Raw genomic sequence first — 26,389 nt, 5'->3', positions numbered from 1 at the left:
ATACCAGGTATCAACTGACATTTAGAACTAAAATAATTTTCAACCTGATTATAACCTTCTAATGCACATAGACACACATGCAAAAAATCATTTGTCCTGTGTAAAAACAGTTCATTGTTAATAATTCTTTTTCACAGTTTTTTCATATTGTTATGTAAATGTAGCACTCTGTGACATCCATAGTCTGGGAACCATTTTGTCTGTATCCAGCACCTCTCATTCACTTCCTAATGTAATTTACCTTTAGGTTGTCTACAAAGAAATTAAATGGCTATTTATTCATTAAAAGCACATATAAAACCACACAGATATTCACAAGTGTTCAGGTCGTAAATGTGAATTTTCAAACATTGTGTTACAGTCTATAAACAAGTATTATTCTAAGCCCTATTTAAGAAATTCATGGAGGCTCATTAAATTATATGCTCATCTACCTGTACACAGGATGGTCTCTGCTCAGGATGGGCACAGGCATACACGCTCTCAGACCATGCCCATCATCAGGGGTAAAAACGCCCTTACCAACCCCAAACTATTGCACATGATGGAGACAGGTAAAGACACATTCAAAACTTCTTTACTTTAGACAAATGTGTCATTATTAGAATCATTAAATAGGTGATTTAATCAGCCAAAGTGTTTTGTATGATGATGGTCATATTTTGTTATTTTGTTAATAATTAGGTTTTACTTTAGGTACTTTAGGTGACATTGATCAATGGGTGAATTTTACGAAAATATCCAGTTTTAATTTTTACCCTGAATTACATTATGTATGAAGGAAATTACTCATAATTTTAGAACAATTATTATTTCATTATAATTTTTTTTGCATTGTAATATTTTCAAAACAAATAAGCATTCCGATTTGCATGTGTTTGTTTTTGGGGTGAAATATGACCTGTAAATGCTCTTGACAGATTTCATGAGATTCATCCTATTATAGTGAACTGTAATATAACTGTAATGTTTCTTTGTTTTGGTGTTTGTTAGATGGAAATGTTCCTGAGGGAGAAAACGTGAGCCCTACAGACATTGAGGCAAATCTCTCTACTGAAGTTGCCCTCACTGTGTTGGATGTTCTGGGTCTGTTTGTTCAACATCACAAGGTCAGGACATGAGCAGAGTTTGGGACTGCATGGTATAGTAGCGACTTGTAAAGAGAATTAAGGAAAATTAATCAGTGGCTGCATTCTAATTCACATACCATCAGAACTATATAGTATCTAATGCTAAGATTAGTGCGTTCCAAATCATTGTATGTCTAAAATTGTATTCAATATTTAATTAAGATTTAATGTAATATTTGAACACACTTAAAATTGCATTTGAAAGGTTGCACCTGTGCAACAATATACAGTATTTCAGCAATGTACCTGTGCATTTGTCATTGTGTTAGATACAAAATGTCAAAGCAATTGTCATCTGCAAACAAATGATGCTAAAGCTTTTCTGACCATTTTTGCAATTACTAATTAGCAATTAGCAAATGGTTCTAAGATGATTCGTTGCGGATGTATGAAGTAAGTTCCCTCAGGTTCACAAGGCTGTCTTAGCAGAGTAACCGCAGATGTAGTTAATCATATTATCTATGAAATATACTTTGTGCTTGCTTTTTTGGGGCATTTTTTTAATGGCTGACTCCTGTTATCTTTCTTCTCCTACAGAAACAGTTGCAGCATGATGAAGGGCAAAACTCTCTGATGAAGAAAGTGTTTGACACATACATGCTGTTTTTCCAGAACAATCAGTCCACCAGCACCCTCAGACACGTGTTCACAGCTCTGCGCCTCTTCATCCAGAAGGTGTAACACACACTCTCTCTCTTTCTGTCTCACACACCTCAGAATATTCTTCATAAATTAATGAACCATGGCCTAAAATCAACACTCGCCAAACGAGTAAAAATTGCTTGTGCCAAAACTACATGTGGCAATATATATTGGAATATTCCTCACACTGAGGCACTAAAACGTATATCAGAAACAAAATCACAGTTTGCAGAGCTCAACAACAAGACAATTAAACTTTTTTTCTGCTGGCCCAGGGCCAGTAGCTCAGATTTTTACTTGCTCTGCCAACATTTCTATTGGTCACAATGCCACACATATGATAAATAGTCAAGCCACTATAGATACATTACAAGGTAGGGTAGTTCCCCATGAATGCTGTGGTGATGGGGGTGTGTCCGAATGGCGTCTGTGGAGAGCGAGGCTGAGAGAGTGAATGCGATAAGGGTTGGCACCTGTGGGAATCATCTCTAACAGCTGTGTTTGCAGTGAGAGCGAAGGGGGATTTAAAGGTCGATCTAGACTGCCGGAGGAGGGGAGAGCTGAGCTTCCATCGAGAGTGTGCATTGGAGAGCATTCCGCTATATAGCATTAAATGTGTGTGTGCAAATAAAAGACTCACGTTGGGTTGTTACCTGGCTCCTAGAAAGAAACAAAGAACCTTGGCACACTGGTGCTGAAACCCAGGATAGGAGGAATGCAGAGTAACAATCCAACGTAAGTCTTTTATTTGTACACACAATTGTTATGATTTATACAATGCACACTCTCGCTAAAAGCTCAGCTCTCCCCTTCTCCATTGGTCTGGATTGACTTTAAATCAAAATCTTCTGCCGTTGTCCAGTGGACTTTTGTTAATAATAGGATCAAACAGGCAGATTAAATTCATATAAAACTTTATTGACAAGAGAATCTAAAGTGTACATTTCCAATAAATTATTCGACACTGTACATACAGGTATAAAATATATTGGACACATCTCAAGCGGTTTCACTTTTGAAATGGGTTCAGATGAAAGTCAGTGAGCACGCAAAGTGCTTTATAGTAAATGCACTACTGTGTTCATAAGGCCTGGGACATTTATTGCGCAAATAATTAGCGTGCACTGTTCCACACAATCAGTTTCTGTGCAGAATCACCTTTTATTGTTGAACAGAGCATTTCTTTCATGTAACGTGTCCATCAAAGATGAGTTTTTACAGTCAGATAATAAAGTAAAAATTTATATTATTTTTAATCACAAATTGCATTGATTCGCTAAAAAAAGAGAGACTTCTCTCTTGTTAATAAACCATTACATCTGCACGAGTCTGTGAGATGCTCGTTGCTCTCTTAAAGTGACAGTGCCATTTTGGCACTTGTTAACGTAATATTCCAGGTCCAATACAAGTTAAGTTCAATCGACAGCATTTGTGGCATAATATTGATTACCCAAAAATGTATTTTGACTTTAAAAAAAGCACAAATCTGTGTTACAGTAAGGCACTCACAAATGGAAGTGAATGTGGCCAATTTTTTAACGTTTACTACAACAGCATAAGACCATGTCGGGTTCCACTTCTATTAGCCAAGAACAGAAAATTGAGAATCTAGTGAAAGTGATTTAAAGAAAGAAAACCTAATTAACCTAGTTAATGTCACTACTTTGCTTGTTTGATTACTGATCATGAAATTTTTGCAAATTGCACAAGCCATACTATTCCTGAAGTGAAATTTTTTAATCACTAACCTTGGACGCATCATTTGATTTGAACCAGTAACTGCAGATTCTGATCCGCTGCGTAATAAAGTAGTTCCATGCACAAATGCGTTTTTATGACCGTGATCAGTTTTTCCTTATTTTTTTAAATGTAATTGTTCATTGAACTTTTGTATATAAGCAATATCACACTCACAATCGTGCTATAAGGCCCTAAATCAGCACTGCTGTGATTACATTTGACATTAATTTATCAGATAGGCTACACTATTATATATATATATATATATATATATATATATATATATATATAATAGTGTAGCCTATCTGATAAATTAATGTCAAATGTGTAAGATTAATGTTTTCGTAATGTACTTACGTAATGTAATTGAAGTTAGATGGTCCCCTGTTTAATTAACAGCACTTGCTGGGAGAAAAAATTGACAGTAGAACTGAAATATACCCAAATGTATCTGAATCAAAACAAAATCGGAATTGAATCAAGAGTTTATGTATTGGAATCTAATTGAAATGGGAAATCTATCAATCAATAGTCAGCGCTCCATGTTTGCAAATGTAATAATCTGCAGATAGCTGAAATTGGTCTTTATCACTTTTTCTTCCTCTGTAGTTCCCGTCTGCATTTTTCCAGGGTAAAGCAGATATGTGTGGCAGTCTGTGTTGTGAGATTCTGAAGTGTTGTAATCATCGCTCAAGCTCCACACAGACTGAAGCTGCTGCGCTGCTCTACTTCCTCATGAGGTGGAACTTTGAATTCACAAAGGGCAAGTCCATCGTCCGCTCACACCTGCAGGTTAGTGGTTTTGATGTTTGGTGTGTGTATAAGTGAGACATATGCAAATATGTGAATATGTACTGCTTGTACTCAATAGATTGCTGGCTAGTTCTGGATTGTAATGTAAGAAACAGACACAGAAATGAATTTAGATTCTTTCCTTTCCTCTCATCCAGGTTATTAAAGCTGTAAGTCAGCTGATCGCAGACGCAGGTATCGGTGGCTCACGCTTCCAGCAATCTCTTGCCATTATCAACAATTTTGCCAATGGAGATGCACCACTTAAAGTGAGTTTGCCAAGTAAATTAGACTTTGGTAAACACCAGATACATCTTGAGGTGCCATATTTGATTGCATGCAAACCAGATTTGAAAGCTATGGTGGAGGTGAAGATTTTCAGTCATAGAAGATAAAAACAAATACATGACCATACCTCCATTTACCCAGCACTGCATCATTCCAAAAATTACCCACATGCTGTAATGAATTGCAGAACACAACTTTCCCCGCTGAGGTGAAGGACCTGACCAAGAAGATCCGCACCGTGCTTATGGCCACATCTCAAATGAAAGAACATGAAAAAGACCCAGAGATGTTGGTGGACCTGCAGTACAGCCTCGCCAACTCCTACGCCAGCACACCTGAGCTTAGACGCACCTGGCTGGAGAGCATGGCCAAGATCCATGTTAGGAATGGAGACTTATCTGAGGTAAAAATGTGATCATTTAAAATAATCCAAGTTCAGTCATGCAAACTTTCAGAATGATTTAGCATGTTAATGTAGGTATGACATATTGATAGGATTTGGTCTTGGTGGACTAGACCTGTTATGCTGCTGCTGCAGGTACTAAAACTTGCTAATGCTAGAACATACAGACCCCGTTTACATCTGGTATTATGATGCGTTTCGGGTGATCCGATCGCAAGTGTTCAGCGCTACATACAGATGTAAACGGCTTCTAAAATATTTTGTGATAACTTCAGTGTGTCTCAATTTGATATACTGAAATGAACTAGTGCTTTAGATTTAAAAACAGACTTTGGGTTCTTTCTGAATGTTAATTGAAAATGTATTTGAAAATTGTCTACATTGTCTGTTTCAGGCCGCCATGTGCTATAGCCACATCTCAGCCCTTATAGCAGAGTCATTGAAGAGGAGAGGTGAGCGCCACCTCGTGGACATCAAGCAATTTAAGCAATGTCTGCTCATTTCAAAATGCTTTAGATTTCTGCAAACAAAGCTTGAGTAATGTTCTTGTTGAGCTTTCCTTGGCATGCTGTTTGACCAGTGCTGCTCAGTTTTTTGTGTGCGTGCATGCATGCATGCGTGTGTGTGTTTGATTTCTGGGCAGTGTTCAAAGGGAAAATGCTGCTGCCACTATCAGCTTTTGTGTTTATACTGCGTGTTGTTGAGGCCTTGTCATTAGCTGTGTTCTCTTAGATCTGGCAGTAGCTGATTGTCTAGCTTTTGCATGTGCATGTAGTTTTGAGCATGTGTTTACATAAGGTGCTTGACTGTAGTCCTGTATGTCCTTCTAAGTCTGAAATATAGGTGGGCGGTATGACCAAAACTTATATTGTGATATGAGTAATTTTCTATCATGGTAGCAGTATATATTTTATCACAATATAATTATTTTGGATTATGATAACCATACCTATGACTATGGCAAACTGGCCACTGAGAAAGGAAGAGAGGTCTGACTGACAATTATACATGTATCACACCTTTGTGAGGTTATCTGAGATAATTTATTCCATGATAATAGACCAACATGGAAAACATTTATTTAAAGCTGAAGTATGTAACTTCTGTGCCACTAACACCACCAAACAGAATTGCAAAAATAAACTTTGCTTTCAAAACAGTTTTCTGAATATGCCTGGGTCTGTCGTTGATCAAAAAAGCAATTCAGGCAAGAGCAATTCTCAAAGCGTCACATAAGTGCTTACAGTTCTTGAGAAAATTAACCTATGAATGGCTAAATAATAGTTGTCTTTTAAGCTGGGATAGGAGAAAGTATTTTAAATTGGAAGAAGTTATGTACTTCAGCTTTAAATAATGCCGCAGTTATCTCTGCAACAAGTGGGGGGAAATGTGTAGAGAGTATAATGCAGAAAATAAGTATTAAAATGAATATTAATAAGTACAAACTATTTCACAGACACAACTGAAAAACAACATCAGAATATATCTCTGCTTGGGGAGATCCAAATTGCTTGCTAAAACACTCGTTGTGTTAAACCAGTATTTTATAAACACAACTTATGTTTACAGGCAGACTGATAAAAAGGTCTGGTGTGCGTTTACGTTTTGAAGATTAGTGCTGAAAAGTTCTGAAAAATATTGTCTAAAAATCATGAAAAGTGGGAATGTTAAACCCTGGTCACACCGCCCAGCCCTAGTTTGAATGTAAACCTGTGTTAAACCTGATGCCACTCTGCAATCACAGGTTACTGGAAGCCTGAGAAGGGTCGGATCTCAAGTGTGAGCAAAGACGAAGCCTGTGTAATTAACTGTAGCCCCTTACTAACTCCCCGAGATGGAGAAAGTGAGTCTTCCTCCACCTACCACCTATCCTGACCTGCTGTATTTTTTTCCATTATAAGGAGCCTGTGTCTTATTCTGTTTGAACTAAAACACTGATCAATATAGTGCTCCTTCTGTGAATCTTGGAGTAGTTAATTTACCTATGTAGTGAGGACATGTTAAGTCAATTTTACTTGTATATCACTTTCCTCAATGCACTGTTTCAAAGCAGATATACAGAACATTGTACCTTATAAAACCCCAGTGAGCAAATATGGCAAGGACAAACCCTTAAGATGTTTAGATTGAAGAACTTGTTATGTGAAGTACTAGTCATGTTTATTTACTAAATTATGAAATATGCTAACATACAATGAAACATAATTCAGAACTTGCTGTTCTCAATAGGGGAAATTATTCTTTAAGTAAGTTATCTGGGGACATGAGTGGCCCCCAAAAAGTATTTGAACACTTAGAAGTTTTTTAATTACTTACAAAGATATCAAAGTATCAAACCAATATGCATCTGCACACTAATGATGAGACGTTTTCTCAGAACTAACTTCACTTTTTTGGACTTCTATTTCCGTCTTTTGGACAATTACTTTTAACCAACTAGTCATAGGTTATATTTAGTGGCTGCATGAAATCAGCTCCTCTTAAATTCAAGCATGTGTCCTAACAGAATATTAGCAGAGTATTGTGTATTCATTTTGTACAGTATACACATACACACACACACATACACATATATACATTTATACATATTTGTGTGTGTGTGTGTGTGTGTGTGTGTGTGAGAGAGTGTGACTCGAAATTGTTGACGTTGTGGGGACAATTTGTCAGTCCCCATGAGGAAAACAGCTTGCGTGTGTGCGTTTGACTGTTTGATTTTATTTCATGTATATGTTGTTGAACATACTTAATTTAATCTTTTTTGTTTTCTTTTTTCTTTTGCTTACTTTCTTGAAAAGACTTGCCACTTGGTTTGATACTTTGTTATCTAATTCAGTGACATTCATGCATTTTATATGTCCAAATGCTTTTATAAAGGTACCGACGTATACATTCGGTGTATATGTGTATTGTTAAAGACACAGTAGATTTCTGTTTAGGGTTGTTATATTTTCGCAGAGAGGTCTTCTTGAAGTTTTTTATCTTGCAAGTTATTTGTCACCTTGTATGCAAAAAATTGTGTGGTGAACAATGCATGTGAGAACTGAAAGTAAAAGTGTCCATGTTATTTAGCACTTCCTGTTTCCAGCACACTTGATGTTTTCATGATTTAAGTAAAGAATGCATGAAGACAAAAATGTCTTGTGCCATCTGATGATAATTATGTATAATTATATACAGTGTTCATGAACTATTATTGGTACACAGATTAGTTGGAATGAAAGGAGTTATAGTGTTATGGATGGAAAGATATTTATGTGAATCAATATGGATGGATGGATGGATGGATGATAGATTCATGGACGGATGGATACATGGATGGGATTTAATATTCTACTAATGAAATATGTCTTGTGTTCATGTATAAACCTACAGCATCATTCAGTATGGGATGGGCTGCCTTCATGAACATCTCTCCTAATGTTAAAGAAGAGGGAGCGATGAAAGAAGACACTGGTACTCAAGACACTCCTTACACTGAGGTACAGTATCACTGTATTAACTTCAGAGTAACAACACACACTCTCTCAAACACACTGGATAATCTCTCTGCTGTGTGCAGGACACACTGGTGGAACAGTTGGAGATGTGTGTGGATTATTTGTGGAAGTCTGAGAGATACGAGCTCATTGCAGACATCAACAAACCTGTCATAGCAGTCTTTGAGAAGAGACGAGATTTCAAGGTACTTAAAACTGTTTGTTGTTGGACTACTCAAAAACACAAGGGAACATCTGTTTGACATCCATGTTTGTGTTTGTGTGTAATCTAGCGTTTATCCGAACTGTATTATGACATTCACCGCTCATACCTGAAGGTGACGGAGGTCGTGAACTCTGAGAAACGTCTATTTGGTCGATACTATCGTGTGGCTTTCTATGGACAGGTGAGAAACACATGCAGTCAAAACCTACATTGAACATACATTGTTTAAAAAAAAGGAACATTCCATGTTCAACACAAGTTGAGCTAGAGTGACAACATTTGTGACATAATGTTGATTAACACAGAAAATCTTATTCTAACTGTATAACCTTACTGTATAATATTTAAATCTTGTGACAATATTTTTGCCTGGTCCACTGTTCAGCCGCTTCACCTGGTCTGGAAAAAACAAGCTCAAAATTGACGTGCCTTACCAAAATAAGAACAATTGATCAGCATAGAAATCAAAACAAGCAAAGTATATAGTAGCCTATAATATATTTTCAATAAATGTATCCTTAATGTTAAGTACTTCCTAAATATCTCCAAAAATAAGTACCCACAAAGAGTGTTTACACAGGACATGCTCTTCTGGAGCTAATAAAGTCCTGAATCAACATTACGCTGTTTTTATAAAGCAACATTGGGGTAAAACAGAAGGTTGCACACATTCATTTCTCTTGGATCTTTAAAATTAGCCATATGAAACTGAACATATCTGTATCAATGTGTCATATCTAGCAATAAGTCAAGCAGCCCTCTACATTGCGAGTAAATTACTCACATATGCAACCCAATTTTGTGCTATGCAACTAAAATATGTCTGTTATTAGCCACTGGCTAATAAATGTTCAGATTTCACTCGCCAGTGATTGAGTTATGTAGAGGTGAAGAAATTAAACACAGGTATACTTTTACTGAATAAAAAGCTGGCGATTAAGATGTTAGATTCAGCCCCGCCTTTTACTGCGTGTTGTGTCTCATGAGCGTGCACTCTGAAGGAAATTTTCCTTATTTGGCTGCAGTGGGTCTGGAATTGTCATGAGTGTGCTGTCACCATCGCTTTAGCTGAGCCACAATATGCCATACATTTACATTGCATTTAACAATGTCAACAGGTTACAGACCAGTAAAGCTTCTGTTGGACGTCTGTTAGAAAGTAAAAGTGCTGCAAAACTTGAGAGCTTGTAGATTTGAATTCGAGAACTTGTACAATAAATATTTGTACATGTAAGTCAATACACATTTTACAAGAACAAGTTTCCTTCTGGCTCATTATGCTTATTTTGTGTCTAAAGACGAGATCCACACTCTCCATTTTCATTTCATGTCTCTTTTAATATCCTTTCTGTTATTTATAGTCAGTTGGTGATCAAAAAGTAAAAAAAAACAAAAACACATAGTGTATCTAATCATACACTGCAAGGTTAAGGGAAAAACCACCATGTAACTTCTCTCTCACTGCGCTCTTTCAACCTTAAACACTTGCTCAGAACTGCTGCCAGTTCTCTTAAAGAGACAGTACCATTTTAGTGCTTGTTATATGTGTCAATGTTGTAGCGAATCAGCTCGCATTCTTCCACCATTATGTAGCGAATCAGCTCTATGAAATATTAATAATCAATCATAACTTGTTATAATCAATTATGAATATTTGGATCAGTTAATCGGGTTAACTTGATGTAGCTACATTAACATTACAACCAAATACTCGGTTCATCCCGTGAACACTCAATATTGGTTATTAATTAATTAATTAATAGAAATGTACATTTCGGGGCAAGGGAAATGTCTTTCTTACTAAGTATTAAGAGCAAGTAGTCAAAATCTATGATTAGTGACTTCAGATATGAGCTTGAGACACAGACAACTTTACATGTGACATGAACAAGACTTTATTAACTAGACTAAACATTTAAACTACTCTAACATACATATACATACATTCATACAGTTTACCAAGGAGAGAGGGCTGAAGCAGAATACAGGAAGGCAAGAAGTTATAGCATTGTTTGAAGTTCAGCAGATCAACAGCCTGAGCAAACCATCATATTAGTTCTGACACGCCCTTTTAGAAAGGGGTTAAGGATACTTAATGTATCAAATAATGAGACTAAGTTTGATACTTGCATGTCCCATTTGAATTAAACTGTCCTGATGCAATTTGTTGATGGCTTGAGTTGATCTTTGATGATGTTGTCTTGATGAGAGAGAGAACCAGTGGGAGTCAGAGACAAGGCCGTAGCCTGGCGCACGCTTGGGAGTCCTTGGGGCCTTCTAGTTCAGCATCATCTTCATGAGGACTTCTCAGGAAGGACCAAGAGAGTAAGAGAGCACAAGGCTCAGAGGACCAGAAAGCAAGAGGACAGGAAGCAAGAGAGGCTAAGAGAGTGAAGAGATAAGAGAGAGAAGGAAGTGGGCGCAGTAGTTTTATACCCTTAGAAAACATGTCCCACCTCTCATTGGCTCGACCAATGAGAAGGGTTTGGGTTCCAGGCGGGAATTTGGTTTATTGCTCTTTGTTCTCACATTTCTCATTGCATGTGCAAGAAAGAAAACTAGGAAATATACTTGTAATACTAATATGTTGTTGTTATCGACATATCATGTACACAGTCATTTCGATCTTCAAAATACCAAGTTATAGAGACCAAATATGCCACACATATGATTTCGGTTAACCATAGTATGCAAAGTCTGAAACATTAACCCATTAGTTTGCAAGAAAACATAGATCAAGCACATTTAAGGGAAAATGTGAGATGGCACATTAGATACATGTCAATATTTATCACATGGATATATAGAATATATATATAGGATTAACAGGGTTCATTTCTCTTTCTCAGTAAGAGAATGAAGTGAGGGTCAGCACTTCTCTGAACATTCCTTTCTCACATGGTACGGGTTCAGAAGGCGAAGTCACGAGGGTCTCTGGAGTGTCTCTCTGGGTCGTAAAAACGTCAATAGCGCATTCTACTCCAGACTCGCTAGGCTCCCGGTGATTTAGATGGGGAGAAACAGTGTGGGGGTTTTCTTTAGGACCCCTAGCACACAATGTGTGCCCTGTATTTAGAATTAATGAGTTCATGATTCTCCGTTCATACTCTACAATGTAAACTCAATAAAAATAGTACAAGTGCATTTAAACAAACATGAAACAAAATTTAGTGAATTAGTAAGTACAATAAATGTGTATATGAAATATTTATAGGGACAATCATACATTATGAAATATTTTAACTTCAACAAACACTTTAAATATGTACGAATTTGAAAAATATACTTTTGCAGCTCTTATGGGGGGGGTTTCAAAAACCTACTGTAATGGTAATTATTATTTTTACAATAAAATTATTAAATTATGGTATACAGTATGTGGAATTCTAATTTTATTATTAGATTACAACCTTGTGAATTTTTTGCAAAAAATTTGAATTAAATTTGAATTTGGTAAACTGTAACATTAGGTAACAAGGTAAAGCTTGTATCATTATTAAAAATGCAATTTCATGACATCATATATATATTGATAGAATGGAAATATTTTACTTTTTAAAAAGGCTTAACTATACTGTATATAAATACTTTTAATATTTTTAGATGCCCCTTTCTTGGTTTGCTTAAAATCTTTTTCAGTTTTCAGTTGCATTACGCTTACATGTCGTCAAAATATCTGGCGAGTAAAACTAAAATGCACCAGTCAATGGCGATTCTTTCTCCAACTTGTCCGTAGAGGGTTGTGAAGACTTGGAAACAACTGAGAAATAACATTTTTACCTCTAATATGTTTCCTTGAATCTTTGGTTTCATGAAAAAAGTTATCAAAACAAAATAATAACATTAATAATAAAGTCAATTTCTTCACTTTGGAACAATTGAAAGGGACTTTGTTCCCGTTTTTAGTTACGTTCTGCAAAAATAATAATAATAATAATAATTGTTCATTTTCAGTTTTCGTTCCTTGAACTGTTTCTATTCCCTGATTTAACATGCCTTAATGTAAACACAAATTTCACTGTTTTAAAAAATAAATAAAAAAAATTGTGGGAGGAGTCAACATTATGCCACAAATGTTGTCATCAATGATTAACTTGTATTGGACATTCCTTTAGAGATATTCCTACATGATCTGACCCTTAAATGACTTTCATTCAGGTATTCAATTAGTTCTTTAACCAGATCATTTGGATGTGAAATAGATGTGGAGAATTATTTAGGCAAACATTTTTACAGTGCATTTTGACTATAATGTACTGTATGTGTTTTATGCTTTATTAATAGTGGTCTTGTAAGGATTTTGGAACACTTTCACTCGCGGTAATTTTTTAATAAAGCAGAGCACCAATTCATGGTACCATTACAAACCCTGTTAGTTTACTGTGTCATATCATAATGAGCAAAAGGGGATTGGAACAGCACAACTGAGGGAACATAAATGAGCCATTCCTTCTTGACAAACTATAAGAGTTCACTCAACTAGTCAAGTTTTATTAATCCAAGTATTTGAGGATCATTCAAGGAACAAATACAAGAGCATTTGCTCTTGATTCTGGATTTTACTTTTCTAATACATTGATTATATCTGGGGTTTTTTAAAACCCTTACTGTGCTTTTCTCTCTTGTATGTTGTGTTTATCAGGCAGTGGTAAGTTTTCTCATCTTTGCTCTTCCCTTTTTAATTGTTTAACTTTCTTAATCTCTCCTCAAGCGCTTATAATATGTGTGAACTTTCATACATTGTTTCATATGATATGTACCGTACTTCTCCAGGACATAATCATTCTCCTCTGCAATTCCTGACATCTAATCCTGAGTGTTTATTTAAGTAGATGTATTACAGGTCAGTGTGATAGCATTAGCACAACATTTACAGTACTGAGTGAGGTGAATTTTTTCACGTAAATGAAGCTGTATCTAAATGTGATGTTAACCTTCATCAACTCATTGTGCTTTGTCGAACACATGCAGAGTGTTGCATTCACAGGTGTGTTGACTTTAAGGTTTGTTTCAAACCACATGCATAAGCAACACATATGTGTATTGTATTTATTTCTGTGCCCATTTAACTGGTTACAATATTCATACTCACACACAGAAAAGTAGCTAGGAAATTTCTTTTAGACTCTGTAACCTTAAATTTTATAAAATGGGTATACCAGACTTTCAGACATTTGCTCTGATCAAGTACATTAACAAGATGCAAGGTAGAAATATAGAATGGAAATAAGTATCAGTATTTTTTATTCTTTAGTTCAGATAATGCAAAAAATATATATATATTTTTGAGGCTTTGGTCAGCAAATTTTCAAGTTTGTGATTGAAAAGGAAGTCCCGCCTTAGCCAAAACCCACCATTATACACATTCCTATTTCTCAATCATTTTGTATACGTATAAGTGGTCCATCACTATTATCGCTAAACTGTCTCTGGTTAAAGTTATTAACCAGGTTTCTCAGTGTGGAATAGAGTGGCTAGGATCACCATTACAGCCACCTAACTGCGGTGGTGGACTGCCACCGATGGTGATGTGCAAATAAGGGCATAAACTTATAAACTCTCTGGCCCTTTAAGACTTCAATGTAATTGAACTTCACTGTGGTGATTAGCTAACATTGTGCAGCCCCTCCAATACAGCCATATTTGAAACTCAATCATAAGAAAATGAACAAGAAGCTCCACAACATTATTTAACAAAATGTCAGTGTTTACACATAACGTAGACCCAGTACATTGCATCTGAATACATTAAGCACAGCGCCACCTTAAATATAAAACAGTCATGACATTTAAAATATTTGTGAATTAAACTCCTTACTTATGGTTTTGTGTTTGGTCTAATAGAGTTTTTAACTGCCCCATCTTTAATAATGCTCATTCAATAACAGTACATTTGCAAAACCTAAATCAACTATTGACTGGTTCACAAGCAGGCAAAAACATACAACCCATGCTGAAATGTTCTGAATACGCAAATGTACAGTAATACAATCCACAGTGACGCTGGGTGCTTCAGCAGGCCAATGCAGAGACACTGGTCTTCACAGATCTCACATCTTCCTTGTTTGTTTACACACAGAACAGCATGTGTTTCTCCCAGTCAGTGGCAGCAGCAGAATGAGTTGCGTTTTAAAAGTTGCCCTTGTACCACTCTTAAAACGTGCCACACATTGCCGGAAATGCATTGAATAGATAAAAGACGTCCATCTAGTGCTTGTTTACAAAACACCAACTATTAAAAATAGCACAGATGGGTGCAAAAACGGTCCAGAACACCTTCAAAACAGCAAAAAAACAGTGCAGCTGTTCTAACTTGATATTGTGTCTTTTTAAAGCAGGGTGATATGCATGATAATGGTCAAAGCCGTTCATCTAATGCATGTTTATGTAGAAAAACATTTAAATCCAGATAGGCACATGAAGGTGTCCCTTGTAAGTCCCCTTAAAAGTGTAGATTAATCTCCCATGACAGGCCCTCTCTACTCTTCACCAGTATGACAGTTGGCGGGGCCAGTGGTGCAAAGACGAAAAATAGGCATTGATGTCTTGCTGAAGAAGCAGTCATTTGCATATGTATTTGGTCATTGGGATGTCAAAATTTCCACAAATTCCAAACTAAATAAATGCACTTTTTCTATTGAGAAAGACGTTTTCAGTTCTGAGACTTACTCTATGTTTCTGTAGTACAATGACCTCTCAAATGTCCTCCTGTCATGAACCCTTTAAATTAGGCTGTCACTGAATTTTTTTTTTTCTTTCCAAAACTATTATCAAACTACTTTCTTTTGAAATGTACATAATATCATACTGATTTCTGTTATTTTTTCTAATAGCATAGTATGCTTTGGAGTGAATCAAACCAAGCCAATACAATAAAATATTGTTTTTACAATAAATAACATCACAAAATTAATAATTCGTTGCTAATACTATATGATAATTGAGCTGTTGGTTTCCACCAAAGTTTATGTCACAACCTGGAGAGTGATATCATAAAGGGATAGTTTGCCCCAAAATGAAAATTCAGTCATTGCTTACTCACCCCTGTGTTGTTTTAACCCTGTATGATTTTATTTTTCTTTACCCAAAGGGAGAAATTGGGAAAAATGTTGTGCTCAGTGATGTCACACAATGGCAGTTTATGGTGACCACCTCTTCAAGCTTCAAAAGTATGCAAAAGTATAATTCAGAAGTCCGATCAGTTATTCCATGTGTAATGAACAGGCCATGGAGACAGTGGTAGGATACATGTGCAGGAAGTTTATTAAGAACACAAGCAAACAATCCAAATCGGCAGGCAAATAGAGGTAGTCGTTAAGCAGGCGGTATGATCCAATAAACCAAAAATACAGTCCAACAAGGCAAACAAAAAAGGAGTATCCAAAATGCAGTAAATCCAGGAAAAGAGGCAATGGTTATAACATGAAAACAATCACCAATGGCAATGGAAAAATGCTTGGTAAGGTAGGGTAAACTGGCAATAATTCACAAAGTCAAATGGAAACAGCATGATATTTATATAGTTCAAACAGGAAGTCACCAAAATTGAAATGGTACAGAGTTAGTATTCAGGAGAGGGTTCCCTCTTGTGGTTGGTAGTAGGGGTAACAACCTTGAATGTTACACCATGAGACTCATGATTTGTTACGAAAGCATACGATGAGCTTTGGTGAGAAACAAACCGAAATCTAATGTATTATTTAGTGAAATTGTTGACCGACTGTTACTCTCCTCTGAGCGTTGATGGTGAGACTGCATGAAAGAAACAATTCACACAGCCCCCTCTGGAAATGAGAAGGGAAAACATGTTTTGTATATGTTTTGAGTACTCTGTTTCAAACAAATATAGCTGAGCATAAAAATGCACCTATACTCCGTTTAGTTTGTTAGTATGTTTGGTTCTCTGTTTTGTGTGCAGTTGTATTGTGTTCTGTTGGTTCTATCACTGTGGTGGACCTGTCTTTAGATAAATAAAATTAGTTTTCGTTTGAACGCGGCATGTTCAAAGTGGGGGCTGCTTGAACTTGCTCTCGTGCAGTCTCATGAACTCGGAGAAAAGAGTAATGGTCGGCCAACAATTTCACTATATAATCCATTCGATTTCAGTTTGTTTCACACCAAAGCTCATTGTATGCTTTCATAACAATCATGGTCTCATGGAATAATTTATTAGACTTCTGAATTACATTTGCATTCTTTTAAACTTGAAGAGTTGGTCACCATAAACTGCCATTGACTTCAGTGAGCACAAAAGTTTTTCACAATTTCTCCCTTTGTGTTATCACAACACAGGGGTGAATAAGCAATGACTGAATTTTCTTTTTTTTTGGGTTAACTAATCCTTTATGGAATTGGCTTTCGTTAGGTAGAGGGATGACACAAAAAAAAAAAACAGGCTGAAAAGAAAAACCTATAAAATGACTTCTAATTAAAACACACACACACAAACACACACACACACACACACACACACACACATATATATGCGTGTATAAATCTCTCTGAATTATGACAATATTCCTTTTGAGTGATTTATGCTTTTAAGCAGTTTATTGCTTTACTTTGGGGTTTAGGATCCATTCTGTTTAGATGAATTACCATTTGAATGTAAATGTGAGCACCCTATTAATGTATTTATTTATGTTTTATGATGATCAAGTTTAAAATATTTATCAATGCTGTTTTTAAAGGAAACACTTGATGTGACCTAGAAATCTGTTTATTTTCTGTCAGAGTTTGATTATGCATAATCAGGGTTGGGGATACAATGGAATACAGGTAATGGGATTACGTATTGTAGTGTATTCCACTACAGTTTCAATTTAAATAATTCTAATTAGAATACAGTAATATTCAAAAATTATTTTCATTACTGAAGAGTAATTTATACATTATTCATTGTATATATTATTCATTTATACATATAAATGATGCGATCCAAAGTGCATTTGTACAGCGGTGAAACACTTATGATGTGTTACATTCATACAACCAGACAGAGAAGTAAGTTTGAAGTAAGTTTGGAGCACAAGAAATAGAAATAAACCTTGTGTAAATTGTCAGCTTTATGCTAAGCTAAAATGCTATTTCTAGCCATTTTACATGCACATGTTACAAGACACGATCATATTCACGTATTCATCAGAGAATTCACGTTAGATCATAATTTCTATTTTGTCTTACTGTACTGAGTTTTTATAGTAAAAACAAGTGAAAAATCAACCTGTGCTGAAGAAGTAATCCAAAGTATTTAAAATGTGTTACTGACCTTGAGTAATCTAACGTAATACCTTACAAATGACATTTTACAGCATGTAATCTGTAGTGGAATTAAATTCAAAAGTAACCCTCTCAACCCTGTGCATAATACAGGAACTGTTGTTGCAGTTATATACTCTGTTTTATACTCTTTTCTGCCACCTGGTGACAGTGTTCTCAGATGCATCATTGGGAATCCGGGCCAAAGCTCATGTGCAAAATTGTGTTTGACAGGGGTTCTTTGAGGAAGAGGAGAGTAAGGAGTTTATCTATAAGGAGCCAAAGCTCACGGGACTGTCTGAGATCTCTCATCGGCTCCTTAAACTCTACTCTGACAAGTTTGGAGCTGATAACGTCAAGATGATCCAAGACTCCAATAAGGTGTGTCCTGCATGCTCCTGACTACCTATGAAGACCACTACCTATCCTGCCCTATATATTTTGCAATCTGGTTTAAAATTATTTTTCACAGGTGAACCCTAAAGACCTAGACCCCAAATTTGCCTACATCCAGGTGACTTATGTAGTGGCTTATTTTGATGAGAAGGAACAGCTGGAGAAGAAGACTGACTTTGAGCGGCATCACAACATCAAGCGCTTTGTCTTTGAGACACCTTTCACTCTGTCTGGAAAGAAACATGGAGACGTGGAGGAGCAATGCAAGAGAAGAACCATCCTGACCAGTGAGATGCTTTAAGCCAAAGTGACATAAAAATGAAATTGCTATTCTTGCATGTTCCTTGTCTTAGAGTGTAAAATTCATAAGTGCATATTATTCTTAAAAAAAAAAATTTATCAAGAGAAATAAAATTCTTCGAAATGTTTCATCAATATATAATAACTTTCCTTTTCAGCTGACATCAGCCAGACCTGTTATTTTTTAACTCTTACCCTCCAACCAACTGGCTACATTACAACTGGCTGTAATGCCCATTTCTTATAATAGTCAATTTCTATGTGGATAAAATCAAGTTCCACACTATTTTTGTTTATTTTTTGTTGTTGAATAGCTATTTTAGACTGAAATATGTCAGTACATAGAAGTAAAATGGGTTAATGTCATGTTGACTTTTTACTTAATTTTTCAAGTTAAACTCAATTAACAGCTTTTGTGACTACGTTGATTTCCCCCAAAAATAAATAAATAATAATAATTTCGACTCACCACTCATTTATAAAAAATAAAACAAATATGGCTACAGATAGGCTCTTACAATGGAATTGAATGGGGCCAGTCCATAAACACTAAAATAAATATTATTTCAAAATTATAGCTACAATATGTGAACATTTGACATGTTAACATGGTTTTGGTGTTATAAAATCACTAATCTAATATTACATCTAAATTGTTGACATGACAACAAAGAAATCGCCAATGTATCATGCGTCCTTAAATTACTTGCTTAAGTGATCCAACAAATACTTCCTGCACTTTTATAGAACATATTTTATAAACGCATAGCCACACCTCCCTGAGTGTCTCTCTGTCATTTGCAGCGAGCTCTAGTTTCCCATTTCTGAAGAAGCGTATCGAGGTGGTGGAACAACAGAGCACAGAGATGAATCCTATCGAGGTGGCCATAGATGAAATGAGCCGGAAAGTATCTGAACTCAATCAGCTGTGTAACATGGAGGAGGTGGACATGATCCGCCTGCAACTCAAACTACAAGGCAGCGTCAGTGTGAAGGTGAAAATGCACACATATTAATGCAATAGGCCACGAGAGGCTGTGTAGTACAATGAATTACTGGTAAAATTACTGTAACAATCAGCTTTTAAAAAGAGAGGCAATAGCTATTTAATTAAAGACACTAATTAACAATAAACAGTTCAATGTATTATATATAATGTTCAGAGTAAGCAGTTTCTGCTAAGTAATCTAGTTCAATATCATAACTATAGGCTGCTTGCGGTTGCCAAGCAATTATTAAGCAATTTGGCACATTAAAGGGATAGTTCACACAAAAATGATAGAGCTCTCATCATTTATTCACCTTCATGCCATCCCAATGACATTCTTACTTTGAGGAACACAAACAAAGATATTTTGAAGGATGTATGATTTTTTTGTCCATACAATGCAAGTTAATGGCATCCAAAACTTTCAAGCTCCAAAGTGGAAATAAATGCCACATACACACTGTAGCTATTGTCAAGTCACTTTATATTTTTTAATCCTGTTCTGTACACGGAACGCATAGTTAAGTAATTAACAGCTAGGTGTTAATAACATAATCAATAGCACGTGTGAGATGTGTCCGTCTTCTGGTGTAAATCACACAAACAGAAGTAGGGTACAACTGGGCTAAAGGCACCCCTTAATGAAATTTTATGACATTTTTTTTTTTTTATTGAAAATTGATGGAGCAACATAATTTGTATGAAAATAAATAATAATGAAAGGCTGTTTAGATCAAAATTCAGTTTATAAAAAAAAAAGGTGGCGAGGGAGCCTTTTTCCCCAAAAGGCCCCAAGGGGGTTTAAAGTGATTTTGTTTAACCTCAAATACTATCCTTACTATCTTATTGGGCAGTTATTAAAAATGTGTAGATTTTATGACCTTTCAAAAGAAATGTGCTAATTTCAGGGATTTTCATTAGCTACATAAATTTGCAACATTTAAAAAATTAATAATACAAATTAGACCAAATGTGCTAAAAATCAACCTATAGACACCACACACAAAGATCTAATGGATCAGGAAATTCTTCCAGTGTACAGTGACAAACTATGTTGCAATTTAGTGTTTTGGGAGAAAATAAAATTAGTGGAGCCTTTAGCCCCTTTGCACCCTACATAAGAATTACATGCCAGTAACATGCATTAAGTGAAAGCAATACCATTTGCAATGCCGCCGGCAATCTTCGCATGATTCCCCCACACATAGAAACATTTGATCCCACCATCCCTCTTAATTTGTTTTGTCTTTGTTTTATTGTTTTTCAAATCAACCGCTGCTTTTAAGTTTAGTTACCAATGCTACTGTAGAAATACACTAACAATGGCAATTCTGCAAGCGGAATTATACAATAACAGGATTTTTACTTAGAAAAAGTTGATAACAGTTGTCAATTACAGTATTTCTCAAAAACACATACTCAGCTGCACTGCAATGGTATTTTAGGCAGGGTTTCTTGTTTAACTCAGTAGCATTAGCAATAGCATTAGCAGTTGTGCTCTTACATCTTAACTAAGACTATGAAATGTATTTCTTAAAAATGTTCAGGTTAATGCAGGGCCCATGGCCTATGCCAGAGCCTTCCTTGAGGAGAAAAATGCCAAGAAATACCCTGACAACCAAGTGAAACTCCTGAAAGAAATTTTCAGGTAAGTTGTTAGAATTTGGCTCATGACAGATAAATGCTAACATTCATCACATCATTGCACATAGAGTGTATCTGCGACAGACAAACACAAGTGCCTTTCTATGCATGTAAATGTTTGGTGGTAAATCCAAAGAGTGGAATACTTTAATTACACCATGAAGCTGATGTCTTATTGAGTTGTTACCTAGTTACAGTGGTGAACAGCTGCAATTGTATTCACGTCGGTAACGAACTCTAGTTAGGTCCAAGCAATACAAATTCTATAGTGCCACCATTAGTTTAAAAATTAAAGTTACTTTTGTGCATAACTTTTAAACTCCTCATGATGATTGTAAAGGACCCCTTACAATGGCCGCTATCTTGGATTGTGACGTTTATTGTCTTTTCGCTACTACTACTGCAAACTTCATCTGGTTTGCACTAAAAAACTAACCAGATGATCTTCATATCAAGCCGCAGAAGATACATTAAACAATCTTGATTTCAAATCAAATCAAATCACTTTATTGTCACACTACCATGTGCACAAGTGCAACAGTAGGTGAAATTCTTGTGTGCAGTTCCGAGCAACATAGCAGTCATGACAGTGACGAGACATATACCAATTACAATAAACAACATACTTACACAACACAATTTACATATCAAATGTACACATACTTACACAACACGATAATTATAGACAATACAAACAATATAGAATACGCAATATACAATACAAGTAAGGAGTATATTTTATATATATATATATATATATATATATATATATATATATGTGTGTGTATATATGTATATGAAGTAGTATATTGAGGAGAATATGTTGACAGTCCAGTGTGAGATTATAGATTAATAAAGTGCAGTGCTAATTATTGATCCTGATAGATCAAGTGTTCAACAGTCTGATTGCTTGGGGGAAAAAGCTATCATGTAGTCGGCTGGTGCGGGTCCTGATGCTGCGATACCGCCTGCTTGATGGTAGCAGTGAGAACAGACCATGACTCAGGTGGCTGGAGTCTCTGATGATCCTCCGAGCTTTTTTCACACATCGCCTGGTATATGTGTCCTGGAGGGAGGGAAGCTCACCTCCGATGATGTTCCTGGCAGTTCGCACCACCCTTTGCAGGGCTTTGCAGTTGTGGGCGGTGCTATTGCCATACCAGGCGGTGATGCAGCCAGTCAGGATGCTCTCTAAAGTGCTGGTGTAGAACCGTGTGAAGATGTGGTGGTTCATTCCAAACTTCCTCAGCCGTCTCAGGAAGAAGAGGCGCTGGTGAGCCTTCTTCACAACGGCCTCAGTGTGGACGGACCATGTGAGTTCCTCAGTAATGTGGACACCGAGGAACTTGAAGCTGCTGACTCTCTCCACCGGTGCTCCATTGATGGTGATGGGGCTGTGTTCTCCATCTTTCTTCCTGAAGTCCACAACAAGCTCCTTGGTTTTACTGACATTGAGGGAGAGGTTGTGCTCTTGACACCAGCGTGTCAGAGTGTGCACCTCCTCTCTGTAGGCTCTTTCATCATTGTCAGTGATCAGACCTACCACCGTCGTATCGTCAGCAAACTTAATGATGGCATTGGAGCTATGTGTTGCCACACAGTCATGTGTGTACAGGGAATACAGGAGTGGGCTGAGAACACAGCCCTGCGGGCTCCAGTGTTGAGGGTCAGTGATGAGGAGGTGTTGCTGCCCATTCTAACCACCTGACGTCTGCCTGACAGGAAATCCAGGATCCAGCTGCACAGCGAGCTGTTTAAGCCCAGAGCCCGGAGTTTCTCATCAAGCTTGGAGGGCACTATGGTGTTGAATGCTGAGCTGTAGTCTACAAACAGCATTCTCACATATGTGTTCCTTTTTTCCAGATGGGAGAGAGCAGTGTGTATTGTAGATGCAATGGCATCATTGGTGGAGCGGTTGTTGCGGTAGGCAAACTGCAATGGGTCCAAAGAGGGGGGCAGAACAGAGCAGATGTAATCTCTGATTAACCTCCAGAAGCATTTGCTGATGATGGGGGTCAGAGCAACAGGACACCAGTCATTTAAGCAAGTGATTATAGCTTGCTTCGGAACAGGCACAATGGTTGATGTTTTGAAGCATGTGGGGACTACAGACAGGGAGAGGGACAGATTGAAAATGTCCGTAAAAACACCAGCCAGTTGATTCGCGCACGCTCTGATGACGCGGCCCGGAATGCCGTCTGGACCCGCGGCTTTACGGATGTTCACCCGTCGGAAGGATCGGGTTACATCCACAACAGAGACGGAGAGTGAATCAACCTCTGTAGCGTCAGCCGCGAATACTCTCTCCGCGAGGGCGGTGTTATTGTCCTCAAAACGAGCATAAACTGTATTAAGTTCGTCCGGGAGAGTTGCAGCAGTGTTCATGGCGGAGACTTTATTCCGTTTGTAGTCCGTGATTGTGTTAATTCCCTGCCACATACTTCTAGAGTCAGTGGTGTTGAACTGACCTTCAAGCTTGTGCCTGTACTGGCTTGTGCCTGATTTCCAGAACTGGTGAAAAGTTACGCTAGCGCAAAGTTAACAATGTCAATTTAAAATAGGAAGTCAGGCTGTATCTCTGCAATGCTTTGTCCTATCAAAACAATACGTGGTGTGCTTCATTTTGAACCATGATTTGAGGTAGCATGCAATGTTTGATAACAGCACCACCATTGGATCAAGAAATGTAAAAAAAAAGATATTTTGGCTCCTAACTTTTGAATCAGGTTCCTTGGATCTTGAGGATTTCAACAATACCAATTTTATCAGCCATATTGCCTCACATCACTTTATATTAAAATTCCAAATGGTGGAATCTTTTGAATGCTTTGTCTGCTTTGAGCAGTTTGAAGACTGCGTAACCTACATTTAAATGTATTAATTTAGCATACTCTTCTAACCAAAGCGACTTACAAATGAGGAATACAGCAAAAGCAATTCATCCTAAGGAGGTAATAACATGAGAAGTGCTTCAATTAATGACAGCTTCTGTAATTTCCTCCTTGCTGTCCTGCAGGCAGTTTGCAGAAGCATGTGGTCAGGCTCTGAATGTGAACGAGCGTCTCATAAAAGAAGATCAGCTGGAGTATCAGGAAGAGATGAAAGCTCACCATAGAGACATGCTCACTGAGCTCTCCGCCATCATGAATGAACAGGTCAGCACTTTATAATAATTAAACTATTAATTTTTATTTCTGTTGTGCCTTTCACAAACCCAAAATTGCTTCACAATGCAAAAATGTATATACAAAAAAAGGTATAAAAACAAAAAAGAGGTATTTAAAAACTTAATCCCTGACTAAACAAATCAGATAGTTTATACAGTATTTACCTGTGTTGAACTGTAAAATAAACTTCTTTTAAATTGATTTGGTGTGATATAAATGTATTTGTATGGCTGAAAAAAAGACATACAGTTGCATCACAATTCTTTCTGAAATAAATCTGGATTGCTTTACAAAAATTAATAATTGTAAATTAATTATTAATAATCATGATCATTTAAAAGTATATACAAATGTACATTACAAAAATGTACATTAATAACATTCATTAGAAATTAGTAGCATAAGAAGGTAGTGTAAATGGGCTATATGCAATAAATTAGAAGGAAAGAAATATGGATGTACGTTCTTTGGTGAATTAACTGTGTCCTTGTTGCGCATATACACCCACATATAACATAAGCACACTCACTTGCTCTTTGCCCTGGTATGGAAATTGCACTTAAAATTTACACTCTCACAAAAATTGGATGAGATGTTGCACACGGTTGTTGTCCATAACCCTGCACCTTGTGCTGTCTTGAAAAATAGAGCCTCAAATGGCATCCAGAAAGCAACCAATCAATGTTATGCATCATCAGCTCTATTATTTAAAGGTAAGGGGTCAAATGACATTTACACAATAATTATAAATGTGGGAGGCTCTTGAAAGTTGATCATTCTCATGCACATCCACAGAAAATAAGATTCAAATCAAATTGTGAGGTGCTTAAAGATTCCTACCCACTCTTTTTCAACATTGTAGTAGTGTGTTAATTGTATGTGTTTCTATGTTTTTTCTGCCTCCAAAGATTTTGCACACAAGGTTGCCTGGAACTGAAAGACAGAATGCCTTCTGAGCTGCCAGCAAATTATTTGGAAACTGCTCACACACAGATGGACATTTTGATCTAAACTGGCTGCCAAGTACTCCCACTGGCCACCGCTATCAGACTTCCTGTTTTTATGGCTATAGAGAGAGTAGCTGAAATTACAGGGAATATAAAATTCAAGTTACTAAAAGTGTTTTTGAGAAATGTTGGAGTCCTGTGGATGAAGGCTGTGTCTTGCCTGCTTTGCACCTCACACTCACACACAAACATATACACATCAACATAAACTGACATATACCATTTTAATAACATAATAGCATCAAATTCACATATGCCTTCTTTTCTATACCATATTCTTTTAAAAAAAACATATAATTAACTTGTTCAGCAAAGCAAATCTCTTGTAACACATATTTTAGGGGCTTTATTGCATAATTGTATTTATTTGTACTTTATTGCATCCCTTAATGAGTGTTTTACTGACATATTGTATGAAGACTTTTAGAAATTTAGTAGTATGCTGTCCCACAAAGGCAAAATGCAGTAACTACTGAACAACACTGAAACTGAGAAAAATGACTCCACCGCATTTTTCTTGTTTTTTTTTTTTTTTTTTGGGGGTATTTTGTAGTAACTACAATTTGTGAAGTAACAAGAATTTTAATTTTTTCTATCGGAGCAGATCATAGTATCGGAGATCTATTTTGGTCATAACTTTTTGACATTTTTACAAAATGTGTAGTTACTGTGTTTTGTCTTTGCATGGGATTGTGGTTGTCATGTTTCATTATTTGCATTCCACATAGTCTTGTTGAACACATCTCTATTTCTTGAGTGAATGTAGAGCTGTTTCAGTGTTGTAACATTCAGAAAGTCATTTTTCAAACAAATGTGCTGTTTTATAACATTTTTTTATGATTGACAATGTGTTACTGTTATTTGCTGTAAATTGTAAATAAAAATAATTAATATTTAAAATGTTTCTTTTATATAGTATGTATATAAAAAAA

At 36.4% G+C, this 26,389-nt stretch overlaps 1 protein-coding gene across 8 annotated transcripts in view; it reads left to right on the top strand.

The window, feature by feature from the left end:
* The window catches only part of dock10 (dedicator of cytokinesis 10), a 301,844-nt gene extending 275,850 nt beyond the window's left edge, over positions 1-25,994 (top strand). For 7 of the 8 annotated variants that reach the window (XM_052109636.1, XM_052109639.1, XM_052109641.1 and 4 more), the window contains 18 exons: positions 445-554; positions 994-1,109; positions 1,668-1,805; positions 4,122-4,304; positions 4,463-4,573; positions 4,780-4,995; positions 5,390-5,447; positions 6,740-6,838; positions 8,368-8,474; positions 8,555-8,677; positions 8,765-8,878; positions 18,190-18,336; positions 18,428-18,638; positions 19,456-19,646; positions 21,187-21,287; positions 24,300-24,438; positions 25,099-25,163; positions 25,359-25,994. In XM_052109636.1, the coding sequence (XP_051965596.1) occupies positions 445-554; positions 994-1,109; positions 1,668-1,805; positions 4,122-4,304; positions 4,463-4,573; positions 4,780-4,995; positions 5,390-5,447; positions 6,740-6,838; positions 8,368-8,474; positions 8,555-8,677; positions 8,765-8,878; positions 18,190-18,336; positions 18,428-18,638; positions 19,456-19,646; positions 21,187-21,287; positions 24,300-24,438; positions 25,099-25,161 (2,227 nt within the window). In that variant the 3' untranslated portion in view covers positions 25,162-25,163; positions 25,359-25,994. The remainder of the gene's footprint in view (positions 1-444; positions 555-993; positions 1,110-1,667; positions 1,806-4,121; positions 4,305-4,462; positions 4,574-4,779; positions 4,996-5,389; positions 5,448-6,739; positions 6,839-8,367; positions 8,475-8,554; positions 8,678-8,764; positions 8,879-18,189; positions 18,337-18,427; positions 18,639-19,455; positions 19,647-21,186; positions 21,288-24,299; positions 24,439-25,098; positions 25,164-25,358) is intronic. The other variant, XM_052109635.1, reaches the window with a different exon arrangement.
* The last annotated feature ends 395 nt before the right edge of the window (positions 25,995-26,389 follow it).

This window comes from Xyrauchen texanus, chromosome 38 (assembly GCF_025860055.1).
Source record: "Xyrauchen texanus isolate HMW12.3.18 chromosome 38, RBS_HiC_50CHRs, whole genome shotgun sequence".
NCBI classification, from domain to species: domain Eukaryota; kingdom Metazoa; phylum Chordata; class Actinopteri; order Cypriniformes; family Catostomidae; genus Xyrauchen; species Xyrauchen texanus.
The sequence above is the reverse complement of the archived record's forward strand: the minus strand, read 5'-3'. Positions and strand labels throughout refer to the sequence as shown.